The 15,513-nt window shown below is 54.1% G+C and overlaps 1 protein-coding gene across 1 annotated transcript; it reads right to left on the reverse strand.

Moving 5' to 3' along the window:
- Positions 1-1,252: 1,252 nt before the first annotated feature.
- GDI2 (GDP dissociation inhibitor 2) lies at positions 1,253-14,411 on the reverse strand. The gene is made up of 11 exons (XM_088531814.1): positions 14,237-14,411; positions 7,829-7,936; positions 7,419-7,518; positions 5,884-6,018; positions 4,852-5,050; positions 4,439-4,570; positions 3,971-4,070; positions 3,281-3,452; positions 2,605-2,749; positions 2,319-2,373; positions 1,253-2,241 (listed from the first exon to the last, which is right to left on the reverse strand). Exons 1-11 carry the CDS (start codon positions 14,279-14,281, stop codon positions 2,086-2,088), a joined length of 1,347 nt encoding a protein of 448 aa, XP_088387940.1. The 5' UTR covers positions 14,282-14,411; the 3' UTR covers positions 1,253-2,085.
- Positions 14,412-15,513: the final 1,102 nt, after the last annotated feature.

Below are 15,513 nucleotides of genomic sequence, written 5' to 3' on the forward strand. Positions count from 1 at the left end.
AGCTCCGGGGGCCACCTTTGCCCAGGGGAGCAAGGAAGGAGCCGCTCACGTCCAAGCCGGCAGGTCACGGCGCTGCCGGAGCCCCACACAGACAACCGGGGTGGGAGGGGAAAAGATTCCGTAGGGAGAAGTTATTTAAAGACGGCAAAGGCGAATCCCGCCCGGTCGCGCGTAGGACAGGTGAGCTTAACACTACACGGTTTTAAATTATTTGAGCAGTTTTTAGCTTCAGTTCTCCAGCGGAGAAGGGGAGGAGGAAAACGGGAATGCCCCCAAACCGCCTACTTGAACGTCAGGAGCGCCGCTCGGCCGCTGCGTTTCCTGGTGCACGGCCCTCGGGCCCCAGCACGGTAGCGATTTTTGATGCTTTTTCAAGGAAAAATGGTAGGGCCTCAGGGCCTCCTCTCTACACACAAGTCTGTAAATAGGCCGGCCACCCTCCTCCTCCTCTTCCTCCTCCCAGAGCACCCGCTTTTATTTATGGTCTCCTCCCCCACGCACGGCCCGAGAGGAGAGTTCGGCGCTAAGGAACCCCAAGAAGCCCTCGGCAGCTACTTGTGGGACACGTTTTTGTAATTATTGTTATTATTTTTTAAATAAAATGATATAAGGAGGGCTGTACAGGCTGACTTTGTGAAGAGGTTGACTACTGAAAGCAGCAGAGGAAGCTTCATGCGCTCCTGCTCCATCCATGGGAGGTTCCTGCTTGGCCTCCAGGAGGGAAACGACGATAATTTTCCCTTTTAATGTATAAATCAGAAATTTATACGTGTGTATTTTAAAAGAGCAGCAAAGGCAGCACTTGTGGAAGTGGCGTGAACCAACCCAAGGGGAGGCAGCCGGGGGCGCCGGGCAAGAGGAAGCCCTGAAAGCCCCTAAGGGCAGCAGGGAGGAAGGGAAGAAACCCCCAGGGCCGAGGTTGGGCCGACCACGAGCCCACGAGCGGGATGTGACCCGAAAGTGAAGTTCCCTCTTGAGCAGCAGCAGCCTGGGAAGAGGAAAGATGAACAGCAGCAACCGGAGCGGCCGGCACAGCAGCCTCCAGGCGCTTGGAGCGAGAGAAACTCAACCCCAACTGCTCCCTCATCCTCCCCTGCAGGGAGGAAGGGCAGCCCAAGGCATCGTCCCGGCCAGAGGAGGAAGCCAGAGCCTGTGTTTCCCAGCGGGAGCCGCTCCGAGGGCCGCCCTGGCAGGCGGAGGCTCCGGAGATGCTGCTTGCAGCGCCCGAGTGAATCAGACCAGAGCCCGGGACTGGTTTCCAGAATTTGGCTTTACTTCGCAGTACAGAAATCATTTGGAGCCTTCAGGAGACACAAGAAGCACAGGCTCTGTCATACCGATACCGCAGCGCAGTTTGGTCCGTCCGAGAAGCCACTAGGGTACAGAAAATACTTTCACATCTTGCCTGCTCTGTAATTTGTTCTCTCAATTTTATTAGATTAAAACACAAAGGAGCCTTAGGCACAGCTGTGTCCCAACCGATGTAAACAAGTTTGAGAAGCTGAAAGTGGAGGTTAAGTCCTGTGCCCAGAACTATGCCAACAGTTGCTGCTACAATAGATGTGGGCTTTGTCCATAATACAACTTGCCACAGAGTTAGATTGATGGGAGAGACTCTAGGGATGCTGTCCACAATAATGGAGTGCTCAGTTTCTATTTTCCTTGATAACAGGTTCGAGTGACAACCGTCACGGTTACTAGCTCACCAGAAGCACATAATTGTGAAGTATGTTTACAAATGATTAAAAATACAAGGTAAGACACAGCTGTCAATGAGTTATTCCAATCTGCACCAATGTCTAAGTCCGCAAAAGAAGTCCAGTCGGCTCTTTTTTCCCCCCCACTTAACAAGGTTAGTCATTAAATCAGTCAGTAATTTGCCAGATTCTGGACAGCAGCCCTACTAGAATGAAATAATTAACACATGATATCCAAAAGGGGAACATTACCAGTGCAGTACTCTTCAATCTCTCAGAGATGGGATTACAAAAGCAGGCCTTACAATATTGAATTTCATACAGTGTTCATTAAGTTCCTTATATATTCATATTAGCCGATTTAATTTCTCCTAATTAGAGATTCTCATTACTGCTGCTCCTCCTCCCCGTAGATATCGTTCTTCTTGCGCTTCATCTCCTCAAAGTCAAACTCTGATCCCATCATCCTCTTATAAATATCCTTGATGTCATCGCACGTCGTCTCGAAGTGAGTGGTGGCGTCGTAGGTGCGAGAGATGAAGATCTGCAAAGGGAAGGGGCCGGTGAGCGGCGGGACGCACTCCCTCCGCGCGCCGCGCCGCGCGCTCCGCGCTTACAAACCTGGCTCTCCGTTCCCAAATCGGTCGGCGCAAACAGGTCGCTGATGCTGACGAACCTGGAAGGAAAACGAGCAGCCTCAGAGGGGTTTAAAGCCTTCCCGAGCAGCAGCATCGATGTAAAAATGAGGGAGAACAAGGGAAAAGCTCTGCCCAATGCTGGCACACCAGGCAAGCAGATTGGGGTGGAAAACACCAGCCTAAATCCAGAGGGATTTTGTCTTTCCAGCACCCCTCGGGGCATATTCCCCGAGCTCGGCGTTGCCCGCAGCGGGAAGGGCAGCACTTACTTCTGCTCGATGGGCTCCAGGAGGTCCAGGGCGGGCTTGATCTCCTTCTCGGGGTCCGCGGTCTCCACGGTGGTGCTGGCGATGGCGATGTACTTGCCCTGCGCCGCCACGTTGTGCGCCGAGGAGATCATGCACACGTAGATGTCTGCGGGGGCAAAGGGCGGGTGAGCGCGCGCCCCGCGACGACCGCCGCTTCCAATCCAGCCCCTCCTCGGATCCGTAGCTCCGAGGGCTCCTGAGAGCCAGCAGGGATCCCTGGAAAGCTCGCCTTGGTCTGGGACAAGGGTTCTGCAGGGCTACATCCACGCAGCTACCTGCGCCAGGAGGCAATTCCCCCGCGCAGCCAGTTTGGGGCTGCTTCCTCGGGAAGGTTGCAGCACCCAAGGGTGCCAGGAGCTGCGTCAAGCAGCAGCGACGCTGAGCTCAAGGCCGGGAGACAGGAGCGCTCGGAAAGGGATGAGCAAAGGCACTGGGGGTCAAAAAGCTTCATTCCACCGTCACGGGCCCCAGAGGGGCTTCACTGACCAGGAGGAGGGCTAAAAAAGCACTTTCCTCTTCGACACTCGTTTCACTGCACCCTTAAAGCACACACAGAACCAGGCCGTGCAGCACGCGCTGCCTTAATCCGAGTGCCAAGAGATCCGCGCGCACCCGGCGGCCGCTGCTCCTCACGCACCCGATTTCCGGTTGACCTGATTCTGTGGAATGATGATCTGGCACGAGTTGGCATCGTTCGTGTTCTTGATGGGGTGGCTTAGGATACAGATGACCCGGATCACTTGGCCGACCTTGGTGACGCGGTCCGAGACGTAGCTGGGGTCGCAGATGAGCTGTTTGCAGCGAGCCACCTGCCAAGAGAGACGAGCACGAGAATTCATCTGGGGAGAGCTCAACCCAGCAGAACCCTGGGGACCTCAGGGGAAAGTCCACAAGATCCAAGGACCCCGGTGGCATCAGGGTTTTATTTCACTGGACAAGCCAAGGCGCAGCGCATCGCTCTTACCAAGCAGCTTAGAGCTGCTTGATGGATCCCATCCTCACTTGCTTCCATTACTGGGTTCATAATTAAGCTTTAACCACCCCAGTGCCCACCCCTTTCAGCCTAGGACCGTAATTTGCTGCAGTCAAGATTGAACCAAATGGTTAAAAACCGAGTTTGCCAGCAGAATGTGTTTAACAGTGAGAGGTTAAATTGGACCCATCCGAAGGCTCTGGATGCCTCGCACTTGGGCACATCACTCCAGGGCACAGATTGTCACCTCTCTGCTGCCACCCAGAAGGGACAACAGTTGAGAACTTAGTTTGGAGAGACACGATGGGCAATTATTGAGCACGGAGTATGCGAAAGAACCCCAAGGCACCGTACCTCTCCTTCGGATTTCACGCCCACCACTTTGCCATTCTCTATGACGATCTCCTCGATGGGCTTGTTCAGCATGTAGGTGCCTCCATAGATGGCACTTAGCCTGCAAGGGTAGCCCCGCGTTAGCCTCAGGCCCTGCGGATGCTCCTACCGCCGCGTCGCGCCGCAGACGCCCGTCCGTGACTCCGACACCTGCCCCTCCACCCAGTGCCAAACAGGCTCCTCGAGCACTCAGGTCTAAGCTCTGGTAATAAACGGGCTCCAGGACAAGACACCGATGGCTTCGTTTCAGCTTGAAACATCAGAATTTGCCTGTAGCACTTAATGGAGTTAGAGCAGATGGCACCGGGTCCAAGGACACGACCATGGCCAAGCTTCTCCTTCCACAAACAGGCAACCCCTACAGCTCCCGTAAGGGAGGGGACCTGCAGCCCCCACGTAATCCTGGACACGGGGAAATGAAGTTCTCACCTTGCAAATCCCTGGGGCAGCTCTCCGAGGCCGTAGAGTGGATACAGGTAAGGGCTCTTGCCGTACCTAGCCAGGGACTCGCTGTAGAGCTTGATCCTGTTGATCGTTTCCTGGCACGGCTGGTCTAGGTAGCTGGAGGGGAGTTACAAAACGTGCAACGTGTCAGAGTCTTACAGCAGAACACGTGTAGAGAAGCAAAAACATCTACTTCCCACCTTCCAGCTGCACCTTGCGAGCTTTTCCCTGGAAAACCTCCTTCGGAAATACTCCAAGTAGGTAATTTGTTAACCCCAGCAGCCCACATAGCAGAGGATGCTATTTTAAGAGCTCCATTCCAGAACTCGGCGCCGACTGACAGCCGCCCGCCGCGAGCGCCTGACGCTGCCCTCACAACCGCCCGCGCGGGGACTCACTCGTCGGTCCTGTAGAGCGCCAGCGCGTGGCCCGTGAAGTCAATGACGTCCTGGCCCAAATCAAACTTCTTGTACACGTCCCTCATGGTGGTCTTTTTGGGATCAACGCCTTCAAAAGTTCGGGGGTCGTTCTCATCAAAGTTGGCAACGTACACTAGGAATTTCCGGAACCGACGTTTCTCGAACAAGCCCATTAAGCCTAAAAAAACCCAGGTTATTGTGTCAGAACTCGCACAGGACCCAGAAGCAGCTCCATCCATTTCCACAGAGTATGAAAAGAGGCGCAGAAATCGTTCCTACCCTATTTCCAGTTGCTGGATGTGTGAAAGCTTAGGGAAAAACTTCTGCTGGGCTCAGTGCAAGGTAAACCCCGGGCTGGGGCAGGTAGAGCCTGCACCTACACCCTGCCACCCACCACCCTTAATGTTAGAGCAGGGGGCCTTGGACACCCCCCATGCTCTTATGAATGATCAGAACTCTTATGAATGATCAGAACTCTTATGAATGATCAGAACTATCTCAAAACTGAAATATAAGTAGACTGCAGCAATTAAGACTGTGCGAGACACGGTATTGAGTTAGTCCTTGCAATTCACCTCCTGACAACTGCTACGTTTTTCACATATAATTCTGTCAGACAAGGGCCGTGCATTAAATATTTATGGCAAATCTAGAAGCATAATCCCCGAGCACAACCCTTCAGGGAAGCAAAACCCTGCCCATTTCTCAGCAGATGATCAGGCAGCTTCATTAGGTCCATTTTTAAGTTACCAGAAAACCCAAATCCCAGGTTTGGGGAGCCCAAGGCTCGCGCTGCAAAGTGGTATTTGAAGGCAGATGAGAGGCAGAGGAATCCAAGGCTGTGCACAGCTCGTTACAGAAATGGAGTCCGCACAGACAGCACCACACGAGCACAGTTAAGAGTTCCTTCCTACACAAGTGCAGACTGAAAATCCTGACACTGGGGTGCTGGAGACCTGTCTTGCCTTTGTTTGGGGATGGAAGGAAACAGAGGTGGGTCAAACTACTCACTGGATGCCAAGGCCTCTGCCTCAGTGGAAGGAACTTTGTAGATCTTCCCTCCCTTGTAGACAAAGCTTCCTTCGATCACCTTGAAGTCCAAGTAGCGAGTGACTTCTGTGTAGAGCAGCATCTTTACCAACTGACCTGTAAGGGGGGGTTGGCACAAGTCAAACAGCTGCTCCGGGGCCACGAGTCACAGAATCCCAGAATGGTGAAGGTTGGAAGGGACCTCTAGAGATCATCTAGTCCAACCCCTGCACACGCAGGGTCACCTAGAGCACGTGGCACAGGACTGCGTCCAAGCGGGTTTGAAGATCTCCAGAGAAGGAGACTCCACAACCTCTCTGGGCAGCCTGTTCCAGTGCTCTGGCACCCTCACTGGGAAGAAATTTTTCCTTGAGTTCCTGTGGAACTTTTGGTGTTTCAGTTTGTGGCCATTTCCTCTAGTTGTGTCAGTGGCCACCAGTGAAAAGAGGCCGCCCCATCCTCCTCACTGCCTCCCTTGAGGTACTTCTAGACACTGCTCAGGTTCCCTCTCAGCCTTCTCTTCTCCAGCTGAACAGGCCCAGCCCCCTCAGCCTCTCCTCATAGGGCAGATGTTCCAGGCCCCTGATCATCCTCGTAGCCCTGCGCTGGCCTCTCTCCAGCAGCTCCACATCCCTCTTGTCCTGTGGAGCCCAGAACTGGACACAATCCTGCAGATGTGGCCTCACCAAGGCTGAAAGTCAAGACGAGTTGGTTCTGCCAAGCCTCCAAAAGCAGCATCACGACCAACTCCCACCATTCCTACACCGTAAGGAGCAGCTGGGATGCGTTTGGGGCAGTTTTAAGGCTTGCTGACAGGCAGGTGACAGCTTCCTCATCTCTACTCCCCTTTCCAGGAAAGCCTGGAGGAAAAACAACCTTGCAGGATGTCAACCCACTGCAGGAGGCTGCTGCTTGTCACTCTGTGCGGATTCAACATGACAAACGAGGTCACGTCTATGGAGCAGAACAGGTCCCTATGCTCGTTACTCCCACGTAGCACAATCTGCATACTACTTGTCCAGCCACTTCACCACCAATTAGTCGCTGGCTGGCAAGCAGCTGGAGTCAATATTTGCCCTCCTACCTGTCCCCACCCAGGGTTACACACCCAGAGGGATGCTGTCCCCACAAGCGTTTCCTCCCAGGCCATGGAAGAAGCAAACAGGTTCACAGCATCAGCTCCAGCCAAGAAATCGAGCGCTTCCTCTAAAACACCACGTTGAAAAACAGCTGTTTGTGCCTTCAAACACTGCTGCACATGTCAAGCTGCGACCGAGTCCCAGGTTTGGGAGATTCGCAGCCAAAACAACCCTCGGGAGGAGAGTGCGGTTCTTTTGGCACAGGCACCTGCCCTGCATGCAGATCATCTCAAATGAGCTTTCAGCAGCTCTTTAATTAGTGCCTCGACAAGAGATAGCTGAAGGGCTGTTTATTTGATTACAGCACTGAACGTTAACCCAGGCTGAAGGTCCTAGGCTAAGTTTACAGGGCAGGTTTGGAGGTTCGGTGTTGCTTACCATTAGCCATAAGGAATTTTGGGATTAGGTCCACGTTCCAGTCTCTTCCCCGTCCCATGGATTCCGGTGGAGTTCCTGGTAGATTAAACCTTTTGTAGAGCTTTGGAGAGAATGAGACTAATTGTAGCAGAGGAAATGGCTGCGGGTATCATTTCTCAGCCTGCTAAATCCCTAGCTGGTCATAAGCCCTTTGCATCAAGCTTCCTGTCAACCTTTTAACTTAAATTTGACTTCTGATGAGATGCACAGAGCACATCCTTACAGTAAGGGTCAAGCAGCATTATTTTGTTTATCCAATCTTTTAGTAAAAGAAAAAACCCTTAAAATAATTACTGTGAATCCAGCAAGAAGTCCAGGCCCCTTATCCCCCCGAGAGGAAGAGGACAAGCAGGTGTCACCCCAGTACTTACATCCTCCAGGGGGGTGATGGACGCGCTCTCCCCTCCGTAGTAAGAGTTACGGTCCATGTGAAGGACTTTCTTTCCATTCACTGACATGATACCCGAGAGGATGCATTCCTAGGGAGAGAGGAGAAAATCAGAAGATGCAAAGGAGAAGTTACCTGCATCCGGGTCTCCATTCCAGCAGGAATCCCACACTAAGAGGCTGACATAATCCTGGAGGAGCCCAAGTTCTCAGAGCCAATGTGGGATTCACATGGCTAAATTCCCATTAAAACACGACTTTCCAACTAAGCCAGACACCAGCTCTGGCATTTTTGAACCAAACAGCCTAGCAAAAGCTTGGAAACTTGCCCGCTCAGAACTGCTTGATCACAGGAGTACATGAATGACTGTTCTTACGTGCTCTGCTCTTTCCAGCGAGATCACACCTAAGAGTTGGCTCTCACTCAGCGTCAACCTCTGCACACATTTATCTAATTCACAGGTCTCTACCACATCTCGCATTTTCTGTCTGTTAACACCCAGCACCTCAAGCCGTTCGGCCACCAGGAGATGCCACGGGGGAAACATCAGCACGTTCAGGAGCTGCTCATTCGGGGAAAGCAGAGCTTGGCCTCCCTGCGAGGGCTCCATCTCCTCGGGACCCGCTCAGGTCCACTCTGCATCCATCTCCTCCCTCGTGTCACTTCCCACGGCGGTGCAGAGCGGCCTTGCTTCAAACAACATTATGGAAACATTAGCCAATTTGGGTAACACTTAGTGCGCGCAGCCAAGCCACAACTAGAAAGTGAAAAGCCTCCCCTGATATTTTGTGTAAACAACTTGTGCATCCTACTCCAGAAACAGCTCTCGGCATCAAGGAAAGTCAGAAGCTCCACAGTCATCTTCAATTCCCCTGCCTGAGAGCAACCCATCGTGTAGCAGCTCTCAGAGAGGTGGTTCTGAAGTGTCACAGCATCTGCAGCACTGTGGATGATGCCTGGTTTTATAAAATAGTTGCCATTTCCACGTGTGCTCGCACAGGAGGGCACCGAGGACTTGCTGTTCTTGCAGGCTGCAATGGACAAGTCTTCCCTGAAGTCATTGTGGAAGAGGAACGTGCTCCTAGAAAATGTTAATGTCTTTCTGGTAAATGTCTCCCTTTGTCATTGGCATCCGCTGCAGCCCTTGATGTAAAACCCCTCCACGATGCATCAGCTGCTCCTTCCAAATCCACATGATCCTCCAAATCCCTCCTTGAGGCTCTTCCGCTTTCTCCCGGCGGGAAGCAAACAGGGACCATCACAGCAAACCCTGGACGAGGGGGCTACTGAATCAGAAAGCACCCAAGTGTCTGCAGCACCAACGGCTTTTACGACACCCATGAGAAACGTTAATGATTTACTTGGGGAATTAACGTATCAGCACTAGCCAGAACAACCTAAGTTAAACCAAGTTCACCAGGCTCTGGTTTGCCTGGTTGTCTTCACCGTGGCCTTGTTTTTCCACCCGGAACATCCTCCAAAACGCTGCCAGATGGTGGTCGGGAACTGCCAGCTTCCACGTTGGAGTAGAGCCCTGAGGAAGCTGACCAGCATTTCCAAACAAAAGAAGTTATCAGCCAGAAACCCGGAGCTGCCGTAAAAGCTTCACGAGCTGCATCATCCCACCAGCTGTCGGCTGATTTCCTTCCTCCATTTAAGGAAGCTTCAAGGCATTTCTTGCCCCATCTTCTCCAAATAGTTCGCTCGCCACTTGATGCATTTCCCACCTGCCCAGACTGCAGTTGGGTGAATTTGGGTACCAACAGAAGCCCTAAGAGCCCCCAGGGGCCTTTTCAATCTCATTTCATACCCGTTAGGGCTGATAGAAGCACCCAGCTGGAGTTATTACAATGCTACTTTATCCAGGGCCCATTTAACAGGGTAGTTACATCACCCAGGTTCCCGCATCCAGCAGAAATCCCACGTGGGCCTCTCAGAGTTGCTTCCCTTTGCAGCTCAGTGTAGCTGTAAAACATGGGACACATCTTCCCAGGGAGGAAATCCCTCCTAGGGCTCTGCTGGCAACTGCTGGGACACGGCGCCACATCCAAGAACTGCCCCAAAAGCCATCATGTCACTTAGGCTGTTCATTTTCCAGGCTCCATGACCCAAGAGATAAGGCTGGAGGCGATTTCAGCTGCAGGAACACAGAAGCTTCAGAGCTCAAACCTGATTTTTCCGACTATTCTATGTTATAAATCCCACAAAAGCTGGTGAAACTCTGCTCCTGTTGGCCACAAAATAGCAAAGAACGTGCACCAAGAGAAAGCTCTGGGGATACAGGCTGGTTTCAACATAACCTGGATGTAAATGCCAGCGAGCGTAGAACAATGTGCATCAGAAACTTAGAGCCATCAAATTCACTAAAAATCCATTAAAAAGGCAATATTTATATATAATTATATATATGAGAAAGGCATAAGTGAGAGGTACTGGTGTTTGAACTTCCATGCTTGCTTAAGACCAGCGGCGCTTCCCCTGCATGCGCCAATGGACCAGGAATAGACCTTTGGATCACCAAAGGTCTCAGGAACTGAGGCAAGAAGGAAGCTTGGATGGATTTTCTCCAAGCGAAGCAGCAGTTTGAGGAGTCTCGAACAGAAACTTGGGGCAGCATCATTACATCTAACAGCTCGGGAGGAGAGAACTCCGTATGAAGCGTTTAGCAAGAAAATCACCATCTTCAGAGCAGGCTTTGGCACATCAAGCTCTTCTGCAGAGCGACGAGGACGAGCAGCACGGACAGCAGCTGATCAGTGTCTTCCCGGTCCTCCTGCCACGGGAACGCGGCATCCGCTTCGGAGCGCAGCAAGCAGGGCCCTGCGGTTACTCACGGCGCTTGGGCAATCCCCGAGCGCTGGAGGATGATGCAAGGGGCAGATTTGCCCCCTTGGTAGTCCTGGAGGATGATGCAAGGGGCAAATTTGCCCCTTGGTAGTCGCTGTCGTGTTGACAGTCTTTATTTAGGCTCCTTAAGCAGCAGGGCCTGTGCAGTTGGATGCATTTTGAACCGAAGGGCTTCCCTAGGGAAGGAGGATCGCACCAAGCGACGGATTCGCACGACTCCAGCGTGTTGAGGCAAGCAAGAAGTCCTGCTCGGTGAAATAGCGCCTGCAAAGAGCGAAAGCCCAACAGGAACACGGCGTTCACGTACCCTGGTGAACAAGGACCCTTGAATCACCCTAAATGTCCATGTCAAATGGCCCGAGCTGCTCAGGGCTCAAGCAAGGGGCAGACAGGGCCCTCCTGCTCGCGGCAGTGAGAAGCTCCGGGGCGTCTGCGCCCACAGAGGTGTAAATGAAGGTGAAAAGGAGAGACAAGTCTGCAAATAAAAAATATGGATGCTCCCAGTGTGTCACTCAACACGCTGGATTAAAAACAAGTCTGTGCAGTAGGGCAGGAGGAAGAGGCTGGCTAATCTACAATGCAAGGAGCACGCAGCGAGCGCAAGCCAAGGATTTTACAGCTACGGAGGCTTGAGCAATGTGGGAGAGCCGTTCCCACCACCATCTCCTGCTGCAGGACTCGTGGTTCGGCAGCCCGGCTCGCTGCTCCGAAATTCCCAAGGTCGTTATCAGCAGTAATTCAGGATTAAGGATGTGCCGGGATTTTCTTTCCCCTCGTCCTAAGATACATCCTTACAAGCTCAGCACTGCAACTGGGTCTCATATTAGCACACAGAAGGGAAAATATTTTCAGAGATTAAGTCCAGTCCAAAGACTCTGTTGACTCTTCTTTAGCGCTTGGAGGACACTTGAAATATTCCTTATTATATCTCCAGGTGGATCAAAAATGGTAAATTGATGCAGATGGGGATACCAAGCTTGTTGTGACAACTTGAACGAAATGTCAAATCGATAATTTTAGTCCAGGACAACATCAAGAGAGGCTTTTGAGGAGCAAACTGGGCAACTATCTCTGGGCTTTCTTAGTCAAGACGACAAAACTCATTTGATTACAAGTTACTGGACGGGACGCCTACACTAAAGCTTCTTTGTGCCTTTTTGCTATAAGGAAAAAGGTTTCTGTTACCGACTCTAAGGGTGGTAGAGAACATCATTGGGTGCTTCAAGAAGGTTTGAGGCTCTCTGGAAGGGGACAGCAGCTACTGGGCACATTTACCCAGCGCTTCACAGCTCCTTTCCTCAGGAAATTTGATTCCGCAGGTAACGGTACCAGAGTCAAATCACAGCAGCACAGGCCAAGATTCCAAGTCCCTCTGCTCCCAGGTTCCTCAGATGACAAAAGCCACCCTGTAACCATGTTCAAGCCTATCCTGGGTTCAGCTTTGACATATCAGCCAAAACGCTCGGGCATTGGGCACTTCCCAACGTGTCACCTGGACCAGGAGCGCTTTGGGTGCTCCTGCACTTCTCAATCTCCAGAGCTTGGTCAGAACACCCAAAATACGGCCAAAACGTCCCTTTCAGCTCGAATGTCCATCATTAGCATCGGTTTGCCTTAAAAGCGGTTTCAGTAGAGACCTTTTGTCAAATTTACACTGTCAGTTTGAGACAAGCAAGGCGCTTACCCAGGCATAAATTAACATTTCAATGCGGCTCTCATCTAGCAAAGTCGTTACGTGGAAGCTCATTATATTTAATCTCCCGAAAAGTCTCGTTTCCCCGCTTTGTTAAGCCAGATACAGGTTTTAAGACGGGCCACAGCCTCCCCTATCAAAGGGGAGAGATGCTTTGGTGCTGGAAGGAGCAGCCTTGAGCGAAAGGAATGAGAACGACCAGGAAAGTTGGGTTTTTCCCCCCAGCAGCAGCCGTGCCGACACTCCCAGAGCCGACACGTTTTATTCCGCACCCCATCCTGTTTTTTCCGCCATCACGGAGAAGAAGGGAAACAGCAGGAGGGAGAAAATAAGCGCTCCTTGCCAGCCCCGGAGGTATCTCTTTGTGCAGCCACCTGCCCCCATTGCCACGGGGAAGGAGCAGCAGGAAAGGCCGGAATACGGGAACCGTTTCCCCCCCAGCCTGCGGACAAAGCGTCTCCACGCGTTTCCAGCCCCGTGGTGCCGCGTTAGGGCTGCGAGCGGCCGCCGCTGATGCCTCGGGCGCCGCTGCCATTTTCCCTCGGCGCGGGCTGCATCCTGCGCGAGAGGACAAAGCGCCGGCGCCGCCGCGCGTGTCCCCGTCCCCCCTCCAAATCCTCCTTCCCCGGAGCCCCCGGGTTGCTGCCAGTTGCCCTCGGGGAGGCGACGGAGGTTTTGGGGAGGGTTGCGGGGGGATCGGGCAAATGTGACAGGCAGCGCTCGCCTCCCATCCCCCTCCTGCTGCAGTCAGGGCTGGCCAGGAGGCTGCAAAGGAAGGAGGGGGGAACGGGGGGCTGCCCCCTATGCTGGAAAATCCATGGGGCACAACGGGAGGGACCGCTCGGATTTGGGGAGAAGCAGGGAAAGAGGAGAAGGTCGAGGCTGCAAATCCCCATTGGAGCTTTATTGTCCTCCCCCACCACCATCAGCAAAACACCGCATTTCCTGGGAGCCGCAATGGGAGGGGGCCCAGGAGTCCGGGGAAAGCAGGGGGGGCACCCCAATATATCCCATTCATCCGAGCCCGGGGCTTGGAAGATGACAAAACCCGAACCGGGAAGAGGGCGGGGGGAAAATGCTACAATAAGGGGAGGGATGGAGGAAAGGACCCAGGTGTCCGAGGCGGGAGGTGGCCAAGCTCAGGTGTCCCAAGGGTCAATGACATTTTTTTTTTTTTCCGGGGATGGGGGAGGGGGTGATGATCAGGTGATGAATGGGAAAAAGGACCCAGGCGTCCGAGGCTGCTGTCAGGGGGGGTGTGCTGCGATAATTAAGCGATGGATGAGAAAAAGGATGCAGGAGTCTGAGCCTGGGGTGGGGAGTAAATGAGCGGGGGGGGGGGGGGTGTCAATATGGCAAGGGGGGGAGCGCTACGCTGATAATTCAACGATAAATGGGGAAAAGAACCCAGGCGCCCAAGCCCAGAGGTCAGTGATGGGGAGAGGGGGCAACAATAATAAGGTGATGGATTGACGGTGGGGGGGGGGGGCGGGGGAAAAGAAGAAAAAAAAAAAAAAAAAAAAGGACACGGTCCTAGCAAAAATGGGGCAGGGTGGAGGGCCCAGGCGTCCGGGCATCAATGATGGGGGGGAGGGGGTGTCCGTCAGTCACAGATTGAGCCCAGGCGTCCCGAGGGGGGGGGGGGGGGAGGGCAAGAGGGGGGGCCTCCATCAGGTGCGAGGAAAAGACCCAGAGGGAGGGATGAGGATAAAGGTGAAGGGAAAGGAAGGAGAAAGGGCCCAGGCGTCCGAGCGCCGGGAGGGGGAGGGGGGCGGCGGGGTCCGTCAGGGCGGCGGCCGCTGCCGCAGCAGCGCCAGGCCCGAGGCCCGGGCGGCGGCGGCGGCTCCTCACCGTGAGGCCGGTGCCCAGCACGATCACGTCGTACTCCTCGTTCATGGCGGCGGGGCCCGGGGACGGGGTCTCTGGGGGTGTCTCCGGCGGCCGGGGCCGAGGAGGAGCCGGGGCGCTGCGGGGCCGCGGGAGCGCGAGAAAATGGAGCCGCCGCCGCCGCCGTGAGGAGAGCGCGCCGGGGGGGGGGGAGCGGGGCGGGGCCACGCCTGCCCATCACGGCGCCGCGCCGCTCCTCATTGGCCGCCGCCGCGCCGTCGCTAGGGGGCGGGCGCTGCGCGCTTGGCGACGGCGGTGCCACCGTGGTGGAGGGGCGCGGTGCGCATGCGCGCAGCCCGCCCGCGGCCCCGGCGCTGCCCGTCCCCGCGCCCGCCCCGCGGCGCCGGCTCTGCCCGGTCGCCCCTTCTCCTCCCTCCCTCCCATTCCCCCATCCCTCCCTCATCTGCAGTATTTCCAGTGCCCTTCTGCCCATCCCTCCATTCTATCCCTCCTCACAGCCTCCTCCATCCTTCTCCCATCCCTATCCCTCCAACCCTCTGTCCTTCCACCCAATCCTGGCATCCTTATCTTCTCATCCCTCCACCCTTTTCTCCTTCCAGCCCTCCATCCTTCCGATCTTCCCATCCCTCCATCCTTCCACCTTCAATCCTCCTCCCCTCTCTCCTTCTATTTTCTCATCCCTCCATCCTTCCACCTTCAATCCTCCTCCCCTCTCTATCTTCTCATCCCTCCATCCTTCCACTCATCCGTCCTCCCCTTCCTCCATCCTTCCATCCCTCCATCCCCTCAGGCTTCCATCTCACATCTTTCCCTCCTCCCAGCCCTCCATTCTTCCATCTCTGCTATTTACATCCTCACATCCTTCCATCCCTTCCTTCCAGCTCTGCTATTTCCAGCCCATCCTTCTGCTCCTCCATCCCCTGGGTCGGAGCAGAACCTCCACTGCCACCATCATCCCCAAAAAACAGCTCCCAGCAGGGCAGCCTCCATTCTGCTTCCCCTTTCAAGGCCCCTTTCACTTCTCCCTCCCACCACCTCTTTTTTACCCCAAAACGCAGCACCACATCAGTGCGGAGGTGGTTTTGAGAAAGTTTTGTCTTTTGTAGGTTTTTTTTTTTTGGCATTTCCCAGCTTTGTTTCCTTAGAGGCTGGAGTTCCCCAGCCCTGGGGAACCCTCCTGCACCTCCCTTTGCCGACAGTTAATTCAATCCCAAACGCAGGGGGGAAAAAAACAGGGATCAGAGAGCAGAACCAGCACCGGGCTGGATGCTGGGAAGCAG

Source organism: Tinamus guttatus, unplaced genomic scaffold (assembly GCF_059628265.1).
Source record: "Tinamus guttatus ecotype Peru unplaced genomic scaffold, ASM5962826v1 Tinamus_guttatus_pri_ptg000434l, whole genome shotgun sequence".
Classification (NCBI taxonomy): domain Eukaryota; kingdom Metazoa; phylum Chordata; class Aves; order Tinamiformes; family Tinamidae; genus Tinamus; species Tinamus guttatus.

Bases quoted from the DNA above. Each gene is read 5' to 3' on its own strand.
- GDI2 (XM_088531814.1), bottom strand. From the start codon at position 14,281: ATGAACGAGGAGTACGACGTGATCGTGCTGGGCACCGGCCTCACG. The intron at 3,453-3,970 runs GTACGGTGCCTT...CTCTCTTGGCAG, and splicing joins GCGTGAAATCCGAAGGAGAG to GTGGCTCGCTGCAAACAGCT. The intron at 2,374-2,604 runs GTAAGTGCTGCC...TTTTCCTTCCAG, and splicing joins CTGGAGCCCATCGAGCAGAA to GTTCGTCAGCATCAGCGACC.